At 38.4% G+C, this 23,255-nt stretch overlaps 1 protein-coding gene across 7 annotated transcripts in view; it reads left to right on the forward strand.

Moving 5' to 3' along the window:
- si:dkey-166d12.2 (rap1 GTPase-activating protein 1) overlaps positions 1-23,255 on the forward strand; it is a 127,868-nt gene that overhangs the window by 58,643 nt on the left and 45,970 nt on the right. For 6 of the 7 annotated variants that reach the window (XM_036152021.1, XM_036152017.1, XM_036152018.1 and 3 more), the window contains exon 2: positions 5,340-5,375. Coding sequence is in view for 5 of the 7 variants with exons in the window: in XM_036152017.1 (XP_036007910.1) it covers positions 5,340-5,375 (36 nt within the window). In the remaining 2 variants the exon portion in view is untranslated. Of the gene's footprint in view, positions 1-5,339; positions 5,376-20,822; positions 21,052-23,255 lie in introns of those variants that run through there. The other variant, XM_036152022.1, reaches the window with a different exon arrangement.

A 23,255-nucleotide genomic window follows, 5' to 3' on the forward strand; every position in this document is an offset into this window, starting at 1 on the left:
ATTGTGATTATTTGGTTTCTTTGTTCAGATTGTTCCAAAAGCTGAATACTTTCAAAGAAACTCAGAACTCCATCAGTTTTGTTCTAAATGTGTTTTCTTTCTTCAAGATCTCAGTTCCTTTTAAATTATAATTGCTTTCTATTTTTCCAAATCTTTTTTTTTATGTTTATTAGCAATATGTTTGTATGTGCTTTAAACATTGTTTGTAAAATACTATAATCTACTAACTCATTCAATTTCAACAATTGTGGATTTGTTGCATGAATATAACATACAAGTTTCACTTTTTGGATGGAATGATATTCTAACTATATGAACAGCACCTGTTTGTGTGGCAGCACAGCAAACAGTCACCTTATACACTGAGGTCTTTATAAAAACAATACCCCCCACCCCCCACAGTTTTTAAAAATTATTTCATACACAAGGTATTATTTTCAGAAAAGTTTTCATCCACATGAAGCCACATCAATATACCTGTGAATGTTGCTTTTAACATATCAAATTCAAAACCTATGTTAGCCAATCAGTATCCTTCATTAAACCATGTGGTCCCTCCGTACTGGGAGGGAGTGTTGTTGTAAAACAGCTGACCTCCAAGTACTCTTTCTCCTTTGCACCTAAACGTATTGGAGCAGCTAGGTTTGTGAAAACAAACAAGCAAAAAGCGCCTGAACCAACTTTATTAAATGCAAATGACCTACAGTTGTATAGTGATTTATTGAGCCCTGAGGAGTGGAAAGTGCTTTACTTACACCCACCAGTTAGTGAGCAAACTCCCTAGCTCCCTACACCACTGTTGCGTTCCATGTATGCTTTTTCTTGGAAATCTCGATAAAGGAACGGTCGGATCGAGAGACTGTTGACTTTGTAGCAGTGAAATTCTCCAGTTTAACATTGATTAGATAAAACTGTAAAGAGTCAATTACAACACCAACATAAAATCAACACCACTCTAATAGCGTTCACTTTTCCTCCACGGCATGGAAAAATATATAATAATGGCCGCACGTGACATTGTCTCCGCATTATTTGTTGCTGACTGTGATGCACGGGACCCTAAAACAGTTTTATCCCATAAACACGCAAACACAAAAACAGGGTTTTCAAAAATCTCCACTTTGGTCGGACTATTCAGATATAATAATTTTTAGTGATGTGAAATATAGTTTTCTTGTGTATGAAAGTCCAAAACACATAAAAAGTCATTTGTGTACTAAGCCTTAGAGAACAAATAAATATGTGCACCTTAGAAATGGCAATATCTGTAAACCACCAAGCATTGGTGAAGTAGTTTGGTTATCTGTTTTCATTAAAAAATATTTTTACCAAAACTGATTCCGACTCTATTCACACCCCGACCTCATTGCTATCTCCTATCATTGAAATGTTACTTCATTTAAGTACTTTAATTAAAAAAGTAAAACAATGCTGTGTCAAAGCCCATTAAATGGGAAGATGAGTGGGTAGAAAAATCGAAATAGGAAACAAACTTTCAGAATCCAAATGCTTTCATTATTATCACACGAGTGCATAATGAAAACATGGCAGCTGCCACTGTCAGGTGTATGTAAGAAGAGTATATAAGAAGAAAGATATGTATGGATAATTAAAAAAGCAATGCAAACTGTAAATACTGCACAAAAGGAAATGAAAACCGCACATAAACAGATTTTGTGATTCTGCCAGCCTGATAAAAACTAATTTTCAGTCCATTATCCTGCATTTAAATGGCCTTTTTAACAACTTAGCAGTGCCAGAGCCTGATCCCCTCCGTGCAATGCCACACTGATGCAGTAATTCATGCAGAAGGAGCCCTGACTCAATACAGAGTACATACACTGGCTATGGACTTACTTTTCAGTACGCATTTCTGTTTTAGAAATGATGCTACTTGTGTTATATAAACCCAATTTTGGGTTTCATAAACTGTAATCATGTAAAGTAAAAAAAAAAACACTTAAAAAATAATTCTCTATGTAAAACGTTTATGTAAATTTGTGTAATGTTTCTCTTCATCAGTCAAAGTAGTGGGAGAAAAGGGTTTGGCACCACATGTCAGCGACCACTCGGCATGTACCTAAGAAGTAGAGTTTAAGATACGGAAACTGTCGGCTACACCTATTTAGTCGTCTTTTTAGTGAACGCCAATGTGACCGACAACCTCAAACATATTTGATGCCAGCAGAAACAGAAAGTGGAAGAAAAGTTGCGGGTCTGTTGTAAAACACCCCTGAGTCTGTCTGACAGGTGCTCCCAGTTGGGCTGATTAGTTCTGCCCATCAGGACACGAAAGGAAGCACAAATTACCCAACAAATCAAGCAACAGCTCCCTGTATAACAGAACTAGTTCAGTAAGGGGTTATTTAAGTTATCTTACTGAAATGGGCCTAACAAGCGCTTAGTAATATTGGTAGAGTTTGAATCTAAGAATCGATCATAAAAAAGATATAGGAAGGATGATTTTAGGGGGGAAGGTCAGCAAACATATACATTTACAGGAAAATATCCCCCCCTATTATTAAAGTCTGACCCAACACCCCCATGTTTTATTGAACTGCAGGAGTCACCTCCTATCAATATATGACAAAAGGTTTCAGGCTTAATGTTTGAAATACAATCCCTACAGTTTTGAATGTTCTTTTGTGTCAACAATGTACAAAGATAGTATTTATTCCTGCAAGCAGACACATTTCTTCTAAATGTGTTAGCTCCTTTTTGTTTTGTCCGCCAGGCTCTTCAATATTCCTCTGAATATAATTTTGTTAGAAAGTGATTTTGAAAAAGACTTTAATGTTTTTCTTGTTAATGTTGTTATTGTGACCAAAGAGAGACACCTCAAGTTGGTCTGGGTGTTCAGTGCGTGCTCTGTGCTCATGCACTGTGATTTGTAATGGAGAAAGAAGAAAAAATTATATAATTAGTCTTGGGTGCTCAGAAATATAATCTCTGGGGAGAATGTGGAAGATTTTTCAATTAAAACCAAGTGTGGAAACGAGATGCTGTCTAAATTTCTGTCTTTTTTTTAATTTTTTTAAAGGCATTGATTAGCTGAGGGACAACTATTCTATAGAAGTGACGTGTAATCTGTAAACCTAATAAACAAATTAGTCACTTTCGAGCTGACGTCAATGTTCAGTATGATGGTAAGCAGGCGTCAAAAGTATTCACATGTATTACTCAAGTAGAAGTATATATATAACAGGGTTTAAGCATACTTCTGCAGTAGTACAACTATTAATTAAAACTTTTTACTTAAGTAAAATTATGAAAGTACCTGTTTCAAAACTACTCAAAGTATAAAAGTAAACGTATTGTGAGCTAAAAAAGTGCTATTAAGGACAATAGCTTAGACGTCCCATGCCACAGAGGTCTATAATGTACTACCCCCCAAAAAAGAAATTTATAAAGGCAATTATTACTATAATGACACATTATAATGCTAATGTTGAAATACATTGCAATAGGCTGTTCTGCCCACACATATTTTCATTGAAAATGAACCATACAATAAAATGCAAAAATATTAAAGGTACATACAGGTGCAATACAGAACGTCAACATGGGTTTCATGAAGCAGAAAATCAGATGTCTGGTTGCCTGCTGTTGAAAAACGTCAAACTTTAGAGACATATATATTATTAATAACCTCTTATTTGTTATTATTGAAACGTAAATGGACATCCAAGCTTAGTTGCACAAAACTGGACAAGAAAATGAGTGCATCACCCTCGTATTACAATAACTGTGTTATGGTTGTCTATATAGAGTAGACAGTGCTGTCAATACAAATTATTAATCCAAGTGGTTAATCAAAAAAAAAAATTAAAAAAAGAAAAAAAACTAACAAGCCTAAAAATGCTGTGTTCCATGTTTTCTTGTTCATACATTTTTGTATTTTTTGGGTGGGGATTGGGATTGTACAAACAACTTGGTGCAGTAATGCCTCCAACCACAATCAAATTCACTCTCTCTGGCTATTTATCTAATTAGTATTTATTTGCTTACTTTTTTATTTATTTTTTGATAAGCCAGAACGACAAGAAGTAAAAATAGAAGTGACAAGACCATTTTTAAAATGGAAGAAGTAGAAGTTAAAAGTAGGCTAATAAATAATTATAATTATATTATATTTGTAAAGTATAAATAACTTTAAGTTACTTGACACCTCTGGTAACATTTTATTTATATATATATATATATATATATATATATATATATATATATATATATATATATATATTCTTTTAGATAGTATTTGCATATCCCAGTGAACAGCAGCGAAGTTCTGTCTTTTCATAAACTGAATAAGATTGTGTGTAGAATTGCCCTAATTAGCCGTACGGTGTTTTCGTTTTACTATTTTGTCAATAAATGCCGTGTGTGCCTTTGTGAGCGTTCATGCTGCATGAGCTTTGTAATTATTTGTATTGGTTGCCCCTGGGGACGATGGTAGTGGCGGTGATTATTAGTAGATTAATTATCCACAGCCAGTGACTGTTTTTTGTGCCGTTTCAACGATCAATCTTACCAGAGGAAGAAGTATAGCAAGGGAATGCCAACCATCCAAAAAACAGAAAATGTGGTGGAGAAAAAAAAAGTCACTACATGTTTTGTCTGGCATCCTTTTATTTGACACTGTCTTTATTTCCTACTTTTGATTAGATTTTTTTCTTTTCTTCATCGCACATATCTTACCATGTAAGAGCAAAATTGCACAATGCCTTTAATTAATTCTTGCATATCCCTCATATTATTTGTCAGATTGAGATAACTGTTTCATAATATGCTCTACTTTTATTTCTCATTTTGATGATTTTTCGATGAAAACTGCTGCATTCGCTTCCATTTCTTCATATCTGCACTCCAACAGTCTGCCTGCCTGCAGCTGCCAGGCTCTACTTCCCGTGTTTGAAACAATCTTACTCTGACTCTGCTAAGCTCGTAGCTGGCAGCCAGAGGAGTAGCGGAGGGAGGAAATAGGATAGATGGAAAGCGAATTCCTCTGGCTTCGAGTAGCGTTCCTATCGTACATTTATTGGCAATCTTCTGGCAAGAAAAAATCTACTGGCTTTAAAATGATCTTGTTTTATGCAAAATTATGTGGAAAAATGAGTCCTTATGCTCACATTTCAATGGTACATATTTAAAAAAAAGCAAAAAACTGCCTTTTTTTTGTCCCTTTGCTACATTATACTGCAATTTTTTAAAGGTGAGATGAGACTAAATAAACACGGATATAGAGTTTGAAAACAGTTTGAAAACAAGTGGTATTTCGTTAAAAGTATTAATTCCATGTCATGTAATTTAATTCATGTAATTTTCCTCTTCCTGTCTAGAGTCGACAAGAGCTTCCCAAGGCCTAAGACCTTATGGTGAGTCTTTTTCCTCTTTAAAAAGCACCAATACACATCATAGAAATGAGTTTCATGCTTCAGTGGCAGCAAAAGTCTCCGCGCAATGTTGGATTTTCCAGGTTTTTGAGATGAAAATGTCTCCTTTTTATATGGATATCTTAAAATTGGATGAAGTTTTTATAGCAATTTAGTGTCATGATTTATTTTGGAGGATGCACAGTGGCACAGTTAGTAGCACTGTTCCCTTGCAGCAAGAAGGCCCTAGCTTTGAATCTTTTTTCCATGTATTTTGCATGTTCTCCCTGTGCATGCATGGGTCCTCTACGGGTTCTACGGCTTCTTCACACAGGCCAAAAACATGGCTGAGAGGTTAATTGGTCTGTCTACATTGTTCTTGGGTATGATGGTGTGTGTGAATGGTTGTCTGTCCTGTATGTCTCTCTGTTGCCCCGTGATGGACTGGCGACCTGTCCATCACAGGGCAACATGATAAATCATGATTACACCCCCCCCACGGCACTGCACGGATGAACGGGTATAGATGATGGATGGACTTATGCTTCTGACATTTCTCTTCACTACAGAAGAACAAAATTTAACTTCTATTCAACCAACGTGGACTTTTACTTGTACTGTCAAATTGTGAAATAATCTAGATTTCTCTCATGTGTTTCATATAAGCTGTAACATGTCTAAGTCATGTTAGACTATATTATTGTCCATTAAAGCTCAAAATCAATTACAATCGTGACATCTCTATTGCATGAACACTATCATATAAAAAGCATAAGATGTCTGAGGTCTGAATGTCCCTGTCGGTTTGATTAACTCAGGATCAACATAAGGAAAATCAATGCTTAATATAACAAAGTTTGGAAAATCAACAACTCATGATCAGTGTAATCCTGAATAAAATCTATTATTCAACATAATATATTTTGGATAAGTCTGAACTGAATTAAAATAAAAAAAAACATGAACAGCTCAACCTAACATGATGCACTATAACACTAACTAATCTACACACTAATTATATAGAAAAAAAACATTTCAATACAACTACCTATTTTTTTAATCTAAGAATTATCAGGAGCTGATTGGATTCTCTAAATTTAAACCTCTTAAGCCCGAGTTGGATGTTTAGTAGGAAAGCCCAAAAAAGGCATACTCATAATTTATAAGGCATTTCTCAATTTGTACAATGCCTAAACTGCTAATCTTGTTATCAACTAACGCAGGACCTGGAGGATGATGTGGATGCGAATATTTGAGAGTAAATTATTCTGGACCTATGTGAATAAGATTTAAATGCACACTCACACTCACACATTCCCTTTAAAGAATAATTGTACGCAGTGTTGAAAAGTGAGTTCAGGCACCTTGAACAAAAGGAAAACTGTGGGATCTTAATTGTTGGTGGTCCTGTGCTGACCGTGTTTCTGTCGTAATAGGTATTAAAATATCTAGTAGTTGGAGGTTGAATTTGTCAAACTGATATATATTAATTAACAAAGCATTTACTTGGGTATCTTCCAAATGAAAAATCAAATGAAATGTTATTCATTGTCACTGTTTGTCTAAACAAAAGGAGAAAAAGAATAAGACTAGATAAATTGTCCATCTATTTTGCACTTCTTCCGTTTCTTTAGTGTTAAGGTGTTTAATGGTAATCAAAATCTACTTCGTCAATTAACCATTGATGACCAGATGATAATGTAACGACCACAATAAGGTCAAGGATTAGAACATTTTTAGTTTGTCAGCCTCCTGTTTAAAAATGAACGTATGTTTGAAAAACTTTTCACTCTTATGGCTTTACGTCTTTACTGTGTGTCATTAGAAAAAGGAGACAGGGGAGCGTGTAATATTCTTTACTCAGCAGGTACTTTATCAGCATGGACAGCATGTGCAAGTGGAGAAACAGATGGATCGAGACAGGGAGCAGAGGAATGTGTGTGATACCAGCTGGACGTGTAAATTACACGCCTTAGAGACCTCTGTCTTCACAGAGATTCACAGCACAGGATTAAAACAATGCTATTTATATTCTTTTGCATTGTTAACATATTACATTCAATTGTTTTGTCAGTTGCAAGTGTTATCAAACATTACTTATGAAAATATACAATCTAGATGTAAACTGTCATCATCATGACTTATAGCGACTATGAAAAAAATCATCTCTGTTCAAGGATGGCCTGTCAGAGCAATTTGTGTTAACCGTTGACAACACGAACTTGCAATAGATAATAATCAGATAATCATCCATTGTTAAAATCACAATGTGCAATTCATCACATTTAGCAGATTTACTGACATCCAATAATATAATTCAGAAAAATTGCACTTTGGGGAAAAACAGTCTGCACGGCTTTTACTGCTAAGAAATCTATCCCGATGAACTGGAAAAGTAAAAATATTTGCAGTATTAATCTTTTGTCTTGAGACATCATTTGTCTCCACATCAGATCAATCTCTCTGGGCTCTATTGAGTAGCTCCATCACCTGGTGGGGGTGGAGGTACGTTGGATTTGTCCTGTGGGACAAATCTGTGGGGAGTAGTGGCTGAAGTGGTGGGACGCCTGGGTGGGGGTCCTGGTAGGGTCTTGGGGGCTCAGTTCCTCGGGAGTATGTCACTGGGGTTGTGGGCCAGTGTATGCTTGGGCATCCGACCTTACCCACGTGGGGCTATGATGCAATAGCTGGCCATGGCATCTCTTAAGCTGGTGGAAAGTTTGGTTCTCACCACCTCATTGCAGGTGCTCTCGCTTTCAGGGAATGCATTCTGCCAAACAACAGGGGTGCTTATGTCAAAATGAGCTGACTCTTTGGCATTTTGCTCCCCAGTCCTTCCCTACCCATCCCAAGACGCCTCCCTCTGCCTGCTCCATCATACATGCCACACATGTAGGACCTTGGAGAGTGGGAACCTCCCTGGGGAGCGGGGAGGATTTCCCAGCCCTGCTGTCTTGTGGCGACGTAGACTTCAATTTTTGGTACAACTTAGACACTTTCATTTATGACATTTTGATGACACAAATGTTGGTGTGGTGGGGTGTATCGGCCTCACCCCTGGTGTCTGCCCACTGCATACAGACACTGATGGTGTCGGGTGAGTTGTTTGGGGGTCGTATTGGTGCCAGCTGCTTTCTGGAGAGGAGACGGGCTGGATAATCAGGACAGGACAACTCAAACCTGACTTTTAAGAAACCCATACCAACACATGTTTGCATTTTGCTAAAAGCCATGTGGGGGACATAGCAAATATTTTCAGGAAAGTCTCAGCCGAAACAGAAGATCGACAATTGTTCTTTTTTTCCAACATGCAAAACTTGACACATCACCCTTAAAGTTTCATCACCATCATGATCATTGCAACATCACGGTGTGGGAATGATTTTCTTCAGCAGAGAGAGGGTTGATTGGAAGACGGATTGGCCTAAATCCAGAAAGGAAACACGTTAGAAGGGCTACCAGTACAGACCTTTGACCTACAAGAGTCCAAGCTCACCTTAACTTTACATAGTATAAATTTGTTTTTAATGCTTTTTTTCCTTTTGAAATCTATGTAAATACAAGTATGATTAAAAAGGAGGAGCAAATGAATAAAATAGCATTTTAAATGCAGCTCACTGGAGGGTTGTGCTGTTTTTTTTAACAGGTTCCTGAGCACCACATATGGTCCTTGGGGGCTACCTGGTGCCTGTGGGCACCCTGTTGGTGACCCCTGCGTTAGAGTCTGCAAAAGACTTCAGACCTGAGGAGAGGTTTTCTCATGTAGCAGGACAACAACACACATTCAGTCAGATCTACGATAGCATGGTTCAGATAGAAGTATGTCTGTGTTAAAATCACTCGCTCCAGAACATAATGAAATGGAGAATCTGAGGCAAAACCTAAAAATGTAATTTTTTTTAAAATGTTGCTAATTGGCAAAAGAAGATCGGGGAAAGGTTTCTGTTATACATAACAGCACTAAGCTACCTGTCAATTGTCTCATTAGAACCTATTCTTTGTTGCTTTGTAAGTCCAATTACTACATAACATAATGTATTCATTTCATTTGTTAATTATGATGAAAACGAAATACCAATTTTATAAAATGAGGCCATAGCATCAAAACAGTTATTGTCAAAGTAGCTAAATGTCTGGGTCTTTTGAAATTAGTTTTTTTGTTTTTGTTTCACCAATTTATATGTTGATCAGCTGAGTGGTTTACATACCATTTCCTAACCAGATGTTGAACATTTGCAAGCTCCCACACACTGACAGAATCAAACTCATAACCTGAATTGTCTACAGCCCTTCACTGAGATGGATGTCATAAATTTCTCTACGTTATTGTTGCTCGCCAGGAAGTAAGGCAGGAAAGTCTACAGTGAGATTTTGCCTTCTTTGTTTACAAGTCTGTCATCCTGCTTTCCAGCAGCTGGAAAATTGCGCCGTGCTGTTATTATACATCAAATGGACCATAAAATTACACAAAAATTGACTCCTAATGAGTCTGAAAAGGACAATGGGAGGGCTTATTGGAAAGAGGAAATTGAAGGTTCAAGGATGATTCATGTTCATCATCAGAATACACCCTCCCACACTAGCTGAGTTTTATGATGGGGATCTCAGTTTCTCCACATTGCAAACAGGTCTGCAGCAGATGCTAACAGCATCTCAGGGCAGGGTTGTGCCATCGCTATCAATCCACCGCAGAGATTGTAATCACTGTAGATTATAATCACTGAGTCATGATGCCGGTCGTGTGTTGCAGCAGTTGTAGGCTGCATCGAAATTAAAATAAAGCAAGTCTAACAATATGTTTTTTTTTTTTTTTAGCTGATAATTTATCTTGAAACCAAAGCAACTCTTTTAGCTGTAGCACTTTATAAAAAGTTTTTTTTGGGGGTCTGTCCAAAGCGGTTACTTTCCCTACTGGTATCTGTTGTCTTATGGATGGCGTCACATGGGAAAGATTTATGGGAGCAGCCTCAAACCACAGAGAGTCTCATTAAAAGTTGCTTTGCTGAATCCTCTGCCATGTGTCACTGCTTTCCGTTACAACCGTATTAAGCTGGCCAGGTGTAGGCACTGTAGGTGTTGTCTGGTGTTTTCAAACACAACACCAGCCCCTTCCATCACTATCGTCTGGTATCTGGGTTTTTGCTGATGTAACTTAAGTTGCCCTGATTCATTTGAGTAAAGAAACACTTTGTGAAAGGTGAGAAAGCACATCTTTGACTGTGCTAAACTGTTCACAGAACAGCACAGTGTTGGCACTTAAACAGTAATTGCCGTTAATTTCTCCCAATAACGGTGGGGCTTATCAGTCTCACTCCAAAGCTACTGCCGCGTGAAGGCCCCTTCATGCAGACAGTTTTGTTTACAGCATGGGAGAGAACAGGCATTATAACAGTTTGTTATGGTTGGAGCTGCTGTCAGTGAAGCAGCGAGCAGAGTTCTGGATCATCACGTTTCATTGACTTAGATGGTCAAGGACACCCACATCCATGAGGCTCCACTTAAGGCGTATCTTTAGGCGATACGCAGGCGCACAGCTACAGGTGCATTTGTGGCTTTACAGCTGACACCAGGAGCCTGAGCCAGCGTTTTGACAGACATGAGAACCTGAGTGTTAATGAAGTGATCCTCTGCCTATTAAAGAAGAGGGAATGAGCTCGAGAGGCGTCTAATTGGGCGTGTGTGCTACTTCAAATGGCTGCTAATGACCGTTTCCATCTTAATGTAAGGGACCTAGTGTCGTGATTAAATTGATAAATTGCTGCCACCTGTTGCTTAGTGGGGAGGCCAGATTTCTGTGCGCCATGTCTCTTTGCTTTACAGCTATCGGGACAAAGTTTACACATTTGTTTTATCAACCAAGGGCTAACATGTTTCATATTTGACATAGTAGCAAAGTTGAAATAGTCACATACTATAAACTCTCTTGCTGACTGGATAGCTTGGATCTCGCCTCACCGATGTTCACTTTGAGAGATAGGTCAATCTAAAACCACAGTTTCCCTTTTCTGCCACAGATTATTAGCAGCATCATTTATTTGTGGGTACGCGGTGCATTTTTGCTGCATACTTCATCATCCAATCAACACCCTCCCAGTTGTGAAGCATTTCCATTCATTAGGACAAAATGAATTTGTAACAATATCCGTATTCCTGTATCTAACTTAAGGTCATGTAAATGAATCCCATAGCTCAAATTAAAAAGACGTAGCAAATTGCAGAGCATGCCACACATGTTCCGAGTTCTCAGTCCTAGACGTTACATATCTGCATATCCCCCCGGTTTTTTCTACCTTTATGCTCACATACATGCAAATAATATCAGCTGCAAGTCCAGCCCCAAAGAAAGTACACTTGCACTCAAGAGGACAATGTTTTACTTAAATAAACCAACATTTCCATAATGCAGTAAAAATGTCTTGTTACTGTCATATATTTTTATGTTCTGGAAAAAAACAATCAATCAATATTCCGCATAGAAAAATTGACTGACTTTGGACGTTAATAACTTCAAACGTGAAGATCTATTTATTGGCACCACTTCAAACATGATGCGTTGTTGTGTGCCATTGTGAGGAAATAGGAAGTGCTTTGATAGGAGGAAGACAAACGTTGACCTCTGGTACGCTTTATCCTTGGATTTAATTTTCAGATGCCTGTACGTACCATGTCCAATGCTGCGATGAAACTAAAAGCGTGTTCCAGTAATGACTGGGAATCTTTGAGCACTTTTGGTGCTTAAAGATTCCCAGATTTATTGTGGTCTTGTTGTAGATTGTGGTGATCATGGTGTCATAACAACTTCACATTGAAAAATCTTTGGTTTTCAGTGGCTGTATATGGAGGCCAGTCCTTAGCAGTAAATGCTGGCTTTGCTTTTTCAGAGAGAGTCAGGGTGTAGTTTTTACGTTGCTTGCACCATATAGGTCAGCTGCATTAATATCCATACGTGTAGGTTTTGCACATTCTTAAAATTTCCCTACTTCTTTAATTTCTTGAGTATACGGCTGTTTTTAATAATTCAACAGTATTTTTTTCCCATTAGGTTATAAGTTTGCTATTTGCTGCTGGTACACCTTAATTCCCCCACTGTGGGACAATAAAGGGTGTTTCTATTCTATTCTAAATATTAAAGACATTTACTTTAAATTCTGACTTTACTTTAAATTATGACAAATGTTTAATTCCATTTAACAAATAAAACAGGACAATTTCAGTTTTAATTACATTTAGACAGAGAGGAAAGAAAAAGGTGATGTCTTTTTGTACAGTGTATGTCAACATCTATCTTTACCGTATCTAACATACCTGCAAAACGAGGCGTGTTGGAAGTACATCTAATAAAAATGACTTAAATGCGATAGCATTTTAACAATAAAAATCTGAATTGCAGTGAAGATGGCCTCACTTATGCAGTTTTTTTTAAACACAAAACTGAGTTTGACTTTGTTTTGAGGACAATCCCTGTTGTCTGGAAGAGCAAGGAAAGAAACCTGGCTAGGAGTACGTCCCACACCTGGTGTCTTCAGTCAGGAAATCGGTCTTCACTTAAGTTGAGGTCTGAGCCAGAAAGTTTTAAAGGTCCTTCTGACCAACCAGGTCTTCAGCAGACACATAGATATGCTGCTGTTTGCTTCACATGCAAACAAATACTGTTTCACAATTTTTCTCTGAGAATTTCAGTAAAAAGTTTTCAAATCGTTAAACATGCCTGTTGTGGCTATTTCACATTCTAATAATTCTCACTGTCATGAGGGTTAATTACTTCTCAGATCAAAAGACGAAAGCCACTGCCATTTAGGACAAGAGCAAAATAACATAGCAGTTGTGATAATGCCATCAGTCATAAGGTTTCTGGTCAGTGTTTCTTCCCCTGTGTCATTCATGTGGACTGCTAACCAAATTATTCTTCAGATCTCTGAATGTCAATCTGTATTTGCTGTCTGGTGTAGTTCAGTGTGTTTAGTTTTTTTGAGCATATTTATAAAGCAAAACCTTTTTTTTTTTTTTTTTTAGACCAATATTCTGCCTCGTTTAAATTTTGCTATCATACAAATTAATGTTTTTATTTTTTTTGTAAATGATCAAACTTACAAATTTCAGCAAACAATTCCAATGATTGTAGTGCCCACTATATGTTTCAACTAGAGATAGATGTGTTTTTTAATAGAATTTACAGCTTATATAATTATTAAAACAACCTGTTTATCTCCCACTCAAAAAGACCTTATAGATTTTTTTTTTTTAGTATGAAAATTTAGGTCGCAATTAAGTGTTTGTGTTCCACCCTGCACGTCTGTCTGCATGTCAATGAGCCTCTCTTTCTTAGGTTAATTTCCTACTTGTTTTGGGTTTTGCACCCAGCAGTTGCTGTTGCTGCTTGGAGCAGCTGGGGCCCACACTGTATCAAGCCACATAATAACTTTAATCAGCTAAATATTCACAAGGGGTCTCAGAAATGCAGCACAGAGGGGTTTTGTTCAATCAGCCCACTAATGAGTCACACAGGCTTGTCTTCATTTACCAAATAAGAAGTAAGTTTAAATAGTATTTCAGGAAAACAAAAGTCTTTCCATAAGAGAAAGATATGTTTTTTACATTTCCTTCCATCACTTCCTGTGGTAGATAAAGCAGATGGTAATAATGATAATAATGTAGAAATAGATACATGTTAGTCCTTTTTGTCATTGAGATGTGGAGAAGTCGTGCTTCAGTAAATACTTTTTAAAGAAAGTCATGTTTCTGAGCCGAGCAAGCCGTCTGGACCTTGCGCCCATATTCATAGTGTTTTTCACTCAGTTGGACTGTTGGATTCCACTCAGAGACATCCAGCTTTCGCCGCAGCCTCATAGGGGGAAGAATGTACTTGTTTGTCTACTCAGACAAAAGAAGAGAAGAAGAGAGCCTAAAGGAAGCATCACGATTGTTTTGCACCGGGTTATTGATCCAGTTTTTCTATCCTTGCTGTCCTTGAGAAATGCATGATCCAAATGGAGGAAAAAGCAGCACTCCCCTCAATGTATATTTCTTTTTTTATATATATAGTGTCCTGTCTGGTAATGTGGCATTAAGAATTGTTGTCTTAATGCCAAAAACAGCCCGACAGATTTTACTTTCACAAGTGGAGCCGTACCGCTTTCGCCATAGTGCTCCGCTGGATTTATACATGGAAATAGCTTTATTATAATTTACGCAGGGGATATTTCATGTTATATGGACACTACAATAAGAAAGTAGAAGAGAAAAAAAAGGAGAAAAGGTGAAAGAAAGAGGAGATAAAAGGGAGAGAACGATAGAACAACACCAGTCTGCTTCTTCACCTGCAAAGAGAGATGTAAAAAGAACAGCACAACCAGCGGATAAATTATTACAAATACAATAAAGTAGCGCCTTGATACCATCACTGAAGTATATGCAGTATTAATTAATACGCCATGTATAAAGTGACTGCTGAAGATGATAATAGAAGTTTATTTCTTAAGATAAAGTGGTGGTATGTTCTTCTGCTTGTGGCTCGCTGTTTTTATTTTTTTATTTTTTATCTGACACCCTCCTTTGACTGGGAACGGCACGTTAAAGTGGTCATAAAAATCTGGGCTTCACACAAATGTCCATGGAGAGTCCCAACAGATGCTGGAGGCCAGATAGGAATCACAACATTTATGCCGAGCAGACTGGGATGCATGAATTAGGCTTACAGCTCATTCACAAACTGTCTTTTTTAGCTGAACTCTGGTTTTCACAGTAAACCTTCATGCTTGTTGGTGTGAATACAGAGGAGCGACTCTAATGATAGCTTAGTTCCCATAAGTGGCCCATTTAGCTTACAGCGTGTCATGAACTATGACAGGGCACACCTCTGCATGACAGAAATACCTCCAATTAAACACAATACTACCACGATGAACCGTGATCATTTCCTACTGACATTCAAAATGTCATTTTCCTGCATGGTGAACGAGCCTCTCCTGCTCATTTTGAGCTCCGTTTCACTGTTGAAGATCAGTCTTACGGTAAACCTGAAACATGACTTAATTTTTTGAGATAACTTCATTTTAACCCTAAATGCTAAATGAGTTTTTAAAAAAATAGGGATCTGCAACAAGCTGTCGTCCATTTGTTACGTGCACCTGGGTGACACCGATGGATATTGTTTCAAACTCATATTGTTTCAGGTCCGCACCTTTAAAATTTTCTATCAGACACATTTGGCCTTGATTTGTTTAAAAAAAAAAAAAACATTTCTGAACACCTCCTGAGGAATTTACGTGTCCAGTTTGCTTTTCTTTGCAATTAATATGTTGTTCTTAACACATACTATAGGCCTATTTGATGATAGGAATAAGCATACCTTGCTGGTTTGAGAAGCTATTGCCGATAAAAGAAGTTAATGAAGAATTTAATGAAGCTAGAGGAATAGCACTTAATTATTCTTTCAAAGCTCCAGTGTGTCATAGTGTTACTCTGTTGGAAGTGCGATGTCATAACTATATTTTATTGCTGTAATTAAATGATGCAGGAATATTAAGCTACATTAAATAATTTTAATATTCATAAATCAACCAGTTTCATAACTTGTGAAAAATGCTGCCTAAAGGCGAAGTTCTCTTCTTTCCTACCAATATTTATTATTAAAAGATGATTTGCAATATTTCTGTATCTTCGTAATCATAATTTATTTTGACTTAAAAGTTAATACTTTCATTCGTAATTGTATCAAGGAGAGGTAGTAACCCAGGGAAATAAGAGTGCTGTTTATTATTAATCATGTAATCATTTGAAATGAGCATTAAGCAAGTTTAAAGGTTAAATATTATAATTTTTCCTGTCCCATATATGCCCCTACAATACAATTGCCCGACGTGTAAAATTAGTCATCCTTTATTTACCACAGTTGCCTCTTTAGGCTCCATTGGTAAGTTCAGAGTGGTTCTCTGGACGTGCGCGTTGATGTGATGCGCTGCACTCTCTTGTTCACCTGGCTACTTTGTCGAGTCTCCGCTATAATCGATGCATTAGCGAGAAAACACAATGAAGACCAGCCACAAGCACACCTCAAACCCCAACCCTGACTCCATACAAGAGTAAGAACATAAAACTGTTGTCTAGTGTGATGAAAAACACCAAAATGGAGTCTGATTGGCGACAGAATAAGACGAGAGTAAATACTGGGACTAAACGGGTGGCCATGTTTTTTCCCTAAAACTTTAATTTGACTATTGACTCAAATATCAAATAGTTCCGTTCAAAAGAACTTTAATGTTTGTAAGTATCTTACCTCGGAAAACATTACAGTTCTTCTCCCAAGTGTTCCCAACACTGGTGTCGTTTCAACTTGTTGCCAGAGGGCCCAAACTTTTGTAAAAACTCTTTTGCTCCATACTCCTTTAAGCTGACGACGTTTTAATATTGCAACCAGAAAGAAAAACAGCATTTGCAGGAACTGTATAAAAACAATTAAACACTGACGAATAAAACTTAGAGAAACAGCCAAACTTACAATAAGCGATCAAGTAAATTATTTTATATGGGTGGCCACAGGTGAAATCCACACATCTCCTCTTTATTATCTAAAAATATCTTTCCTGTAGGCCTCTGGTGACCACCTGCATGGCTTTCACTATCCCAGTGGTCCTTCAAACCTGGATGGAGGAAATTAGAAAAAGGAGAGCTTTGACATGGTTCAAAGTTCATGTTTACAAAAGATTGACCTTTGCCATAATTACATTAGATAGTTTTTTTTTAATATATGTGAAGAGAAGCAGTTATTATCTCTCCAGTGTCCTGCTGCGCTGCTACGGTGGTAATATCGTGGCCCAGAGGGGACAAAAATGTAAAAAATTTGCTTTGAGCCTAGACTTTGACAGTTTCTGTAGCCTTCCAACTTTTGGAGTAGGTGGGTTTAGTTTGCATTTATTTTTTCTGCATTGCTCAACATCCCACTCACAACATTTTTAACCAGCAAGTTTTGAGCTTTTTGGGACTTTGAATAGTTCAACTTGAGCAGTGAAAAGTCACCCATTGTGTCGCAGCCTCGTCCAAGTTGGTTTTCTTATTGAAGTTTGACTTTTGTTTCTGTAATTTACTCAATTTTATTTCTGGTCAGGTCAAGAGTTGGTTTGTTTCTACATTTTTGACTTTGGAAGCTTCTGCTCGTGTGCACTTACTTCTTACCATCTTGACTTATTTTTGTGCAGCTTGTTCCTTCAGCATTTGGTTTATGTTTGCTTCCTGCGTTTGTTTCCCACTTGGATTCAGTTATTGATTTCTAGTTTATTATCCGTGACAACATTCCCTCATCTTCTGTTTTACTTTGATGATTGTCCTGTAATCCGCTCTTAGTACGCAAATTCTGTATTTGCACTGATGTCGTGCTTTGCTTGTCTGCTTGGTGGTGTGTAGATGCTAAATTCAGGCAGTTTGTCTCAGGAAACGAGCGTGGACAGAAAGAGAAGTCGACAGTTGCAGTGAAATGGGGAGAAGAGAGGGAAGTAAAGCTAATTAAATGAGAATTCAGAGAAGTATCAGCTCAGCCCACATATATTTGCTCCTCCGATCACTGTGTTTTTAATATAGCAATCCAGAATTTCCGTGTAACAGTCTAAAAATAAAGGCAGATAATCATTTCATCAGCCTTCTCATGTCCTGATCTGGCAAACATTGCTCTGCCTGGGATTGCCAAAATTTGTTCCTTCATCATCTGCTCCTTTCCATTGGCAGGAGGGAGAGATGAAACAGCCAGGAAGAGGTGTTGACTGTATTTCACCTGCATGCACCATGCTCGCTCGTTCTCTGCATCTCAGCTGTGTCCAGGTGATCCCTGTACGCCCAGGATATATTTCTCTGGTGACTGGTTGAGCGGCTTAACTGGGACCTGTGTGCTGGGAAACCACAGCGTAGATTAACCCGAGCAGCCTCTGAGGCAGGAAAGGAAAGGATGGCAGGCTTTGTTTGTTTCCGTCAATGTCGCAAGAGTGCGATGAAGTCCATGTGTGTGATTTGATTCGCTTCATACACATGGAAACAAACATCCATTTGTTTGGTTTGTTCCAAGCTAGCAGTCTGACGGTTCAATGGGCATTTATAACAGGCAGGAGCTGCTATTTCATCACTGGCATCATGATTATAGGAGATATAAATTAAACACAATGGTTTAAATTGTTACTTTTACTTTTTGAACTACTTATTTCCTCTGCCGTATTACCATTTCCAAATTATTATAGGCTGTTTACTGTATTGTTGTTTTTTTTGTCAAACTTTCATCTTTCAGTTCAACAAACACATTTTGTTGTCAGAGAAAGATAATCAGAGTAAATACAAAAGGTAGTTTTGATTAATTGTTTAAGAGAAAAAAATCTATCCAAACCGACATGGCTCTATTATGAAAAATAAATTAAACCCCTTGTTAGGTTATTGATTAACAGCGATTAGCTTACCAAAAAGTTTTATTTCACCAGCCAAACCCAGGCCTAAATATTGCCAGACTTATAGAATCAAGAAATTACGTAAATACAACCTGTCCAACAACAACAAGTAAACTATCTCAAAAACCGATTTAAAGAAATTTAAAAACAGATGAGAAACAATTTTGTTGATATCTATCAGTTTGTAAAGGGATATAAGTCTATTTCTCACTTGTGATGTCCATTAATTCATGAGACCATTTTTACAAACAAAGAAAGCAATGAATAGTCTAACCAAATACTCAAAGAACGAAATTAAGCCCAGTGTTCATGATAAGACAAAAATAAAAAGACTGCACAATAATGGCATTTAAATAGGGAAACCACTGCTGACAAAAGAAAAAAAAAAAGACTTCCTGATATCAATTCCCAAATTAGGGAAAATACCCTGCAGACCTACAGAAAGAGACAAAAGCAGAACTTATTTGCTTATCTGAAAACCTAACAGTATTTCAGAAAAACGTCATACCAACAGTTAATCACGGTGGTAGGGTAATTGTCTGTGTGTGCCTACAACCTTCAATTCTGCTTTCTAGCAGAAAATTATGAGGGAGTCCACCTCTGAAACAGTAACGGTTTAGGTGTGGCTGATGATCAAAGTCCTCTCTTTCATCAGTTTGAGCTGCCTTGACACGTTGCTACTCAAAAACCCACCACTGTGGACAGATTAAGACAGTTCATCAAAGAAGAGTCGTCCAAAATATCTAAACTATAAGGATACATGGGCATGTCGGTGGTGCATGGGCAGAAAATGCGACCCACACACAGAAACCTGTCACAGGTTTGAGTCCCAACCTGGGGACCGTTTGCCTCGTGTCATTCCCTTTCTCTCTTCACCCATCGACTGTCACATTCAGACCACTTGAGCTACCAAATGTTAAAAATATAAGAAAATATTAATCACAGCTGTCCTTTGTGTACTGCACATTTGTAAAACATTAAGCTCCGAAATCCAAAAAAGCTTCGGATCACAACATCAGAGCATAACGCTTCAGGAAAACAGACACTGGAGGAGGAAATGACTAGAATATAAACATATCTCCTCTTGTGCCAGTTCTTTTAATCTATATGCGGGTGGATGGGAGGTCATGTTTTGATTTAAATGTCTGCTTTGACTAAAGCGCGTGAAGGATAGAGTTCAAACAAAGGTTTTGTGAAACTTATCCAGACTTTAAGCTTGAAAGAAACGTTCAAAATGACCGTTTCATCGTGGGAACGTCGGCTCCTCTCCTGTTTGTATCTTCCATTCGTATCAAATTAAACCGTATCCAGGAAAATAAACTCATTTAAAATTCAACCATTTACCATCAGATACTGTTGTGTTCGGAGTACATTTTGAGATTGCTTGTTATAATGCGCCTTTGTGACCGCATGCATAATACATACTAATGCATTTGACTCTTTTTCTATGTTGACACTCAAAGATCAGGCTTCTCGCAAAGGAGAAAAAATGTGATTACTCTGTAATACACTGCACAACTCCGACCTATGCTCATTCTTCTGCGAGCTGAGCAAGTCATTTTTCCCATTATGTGTGAGTGTGCTAGAAAATCTGCAACATTCGAGAGCTTCTCAGCTCGCTGCCTGCCACTAATGTGTCAAATGGACAATGGGGTGTTTAGGCTCATTTTGGCAGAAGAGGTTTTATGATGTTGAAACAAGCTGTCAGAGTGAGGCAGATAATAGGACAGAGAAATCTGATGTATCTGCATCCTCCCTGCAAATGTGGTTATGTTCTGTTTTTTTTTTTACTTTGCTTTCAACCGTGGATTTGTATGCAGTTTTTGTCCTACCGAATGAGCAAAATCTGCAATTAACAAGCAGGCTCACTGAGGCAACGAGGCATCCGCCAGAGTTTTTGGATGTGCATCTCTCTGTCACAAACGGATCAAGAGAAAAAGACAGGAGGTGAAGACAGAAACAGGAGCGAGACAGAGAGAGGAACCCGTTCGTGCTCGCCTTAGATTAAAAAGCGTCAGCGGCGTGAACGCAAGCGTGTGAGGAGAGGCTGGGAGAGGGAGTGAGGAAAAACAGGGAGGGGAGGACGGAGAGGGGAGGGCTGCTCTCAGCATCATCCGACAGGCGAGAGGCTGATCTCGACAGCAGGTGTTGGAGGATAGAGAGCCTGAGCCAGACGCATGGAGCGAGCGATGCGTAGAGGAGCGCCACGTTATTGAAGAGGCGAGGCTGAGCTGTGAGTGAGGTGGCACAAAAGACAGGTGAGCATGGAGAATGATACGATATAGTGCACTGCCTTTGTGGGGATAAACTGCAGATGACGGGAGATGGATGAATTGAACTTAACTCACGACAAGACTTGACAGATAAAGGGGGGGAACTGACGGAGTAGACGCAGCTCAAGAGATTGCGCTCCTTGTACAACTCTGCTGATCGGCCCTGATCTCTTCATCCTACTGTGTGCCACTCTGAATGCTGAAGTTTCTCTGTACGCCTGCCTCCTCCTCGCTCTCTTGTCCACACAGGAAGTAGACGTCCGTTATCTCCAGTAAACGACTCTGCTTTCATTGTGCATTAGCTGCTAGACTTGATTAGATTAGTTGCTCTCTACTAAGTAGACCAGCAAAGTGTAGGGGTTCATGTGTACTTGCCTTCCTCGGACATGGTGTGTGTGTGTGTGTGTGTGTGTGTGTGTGTGTGTGTGTGTGTGTGTGTGTGTGTGTGTGTGTGTGTGTGTGTGTGTGTGTGTGTGTGTGTGTGTGTGTGTGTGTGTATTTGTGTTATTTAGCGTATGGGTGCCCATGTCTGTGTTGGACTGGGAGAAGAGAAAGATGCATCCAGTTCAAAATATTCTTCCTTAAGCCAAACTGTGATCTAATTGTTATTTGTGCTCAGTATAGATAATGAGTCCTAGATATTCAAGCCCAGGGTAAGAATATCATAGCAATGCAGCGAAAACCTGACGCTGCTACAGAGAGAATAAACTGGAGGTACGCCTGCTTTTTTTGTGATCACTTGCATATACTTGAGCCTCATTTGCCTCATATATCAATAATTAGAAAGCCAAAAATGTGCCAGTGTGTCTGCAAAGTTTGTGCTCTGCCAGAGTAAAGCCTCCCAAGTCGTTCTGGAGTCACTCCAGGATCTTTCTTTTGGTGACGTTGATAAAAGAACTGGATGATGATGATAACAACACTGCAAAAAGGGAACTAAAAGTAAGTAAATTTTTCTTGAAATGAGTGTTCTTATTTTGAGCAGGTAAATAATATAATCTGTCAATGGAATGAGTATTGTTTTTCCCTTAAAATAAGATAATTAGATTCACTTGAAATAAGATGATGGAGAGGAGTCCTTCCTATCATTAACAGATCATCTTATTTACCTGCTCAAATCAAGTACAAATACACTAATTTCAAGAAAATTCTACTTCTAGTCCCTTTTTTGCTGTGAACCGCAGATTTTTTCAAAACCCTCAAGACACAATCCAAATGCTTAATCCTTATAGAGCAAGGACTTTTTAGCCAAACCGGGAGGGTGTCAGCGGTCGCCATGATGAGTGCTGTCTGAATAGTGCAGTCAGTAAGGCAGGAGGTAGGAAAATGAGCCTGTATGCTCCCTACTGAGGCTAGTTTTGCCTAGGAACCCTGCGACGTCCGTAAGGTATCCTACAATCCTTTGCGCAACACGACGCATAAGGGCAACCTCCTTATGGTAATCCAAGAAAATGACCGGAGAGAAGAGAGCGAGCACTTTAAAGGCTGTCCGAAATTGGCACACTGGTCCAAACCTTCTTTCCTCCCCACGATAATGTTCTTATTGTTGACCCCATGAAAGGTAAAGGAACAGGAAATAGGAGCTTTTATTAAAGGTATTCGGATGGAGCCCCAGGTAGTAATCACGTTCTCAATTTAAGACAGGAAGCAGTTTACTGTTCTGTACTGGTTTTACTTCCTGTGGTGCAGGTGTTAGGTGTGTTGATTTTGAGGTTTGTTGTAGCGTAATCTGCACTGGAATAATTGGTATGTCTGCTGCTCATCTGGTTGGAATTGTAAATAGTCCATTATTTCACTGAGGAGACAAACATTAGCGGGAACAAGCAGTTGGGTGGTTGTTTCCTACAGATTAGCCCGGCTAACGATTCTGCAGTTTGGCCTCTGTCTTCAAGCCACTCCATTTATCCTAATTTTTGTCAGGCTGGATAGTTTAGTTCTCAGCAGATGGTCATGCAGTCTCTCCTTCAAAGAGAATTGTCTATTACCTTTCATTATTGAAAGTACATTTTTTCTGCATGGACAAACCCTTGAAAAACAAAATCTTAGCACTTAAATGTAGTTTTCTGGGTGCAAAAGAGGTCGCTGCAGAGATGTGGGGAGTATATGCACAGCAAGTACCACAAACTAAATAAATGCAGACGCCAGCCCCAGCGTGAATGAAAAAAGCATGATTTCCAGAGGGTCTTGACTGC

Source organism: Fundulus heteroclitus, chromosome 20 (genome assembly GCF_011125445.2).
Source record: "Fundulus heteroclitus isolate FHET01 chromosome 20, MU-UCD_Fhet_4.1, whole genome shotgun sequence".
Lineage (NCBI taxonomy): Eukaryota > Metazoa > Chordata > Actinopteri > Cyprinodontiformes > Fundulidae > Fundulus > Fundulus heteroclitus.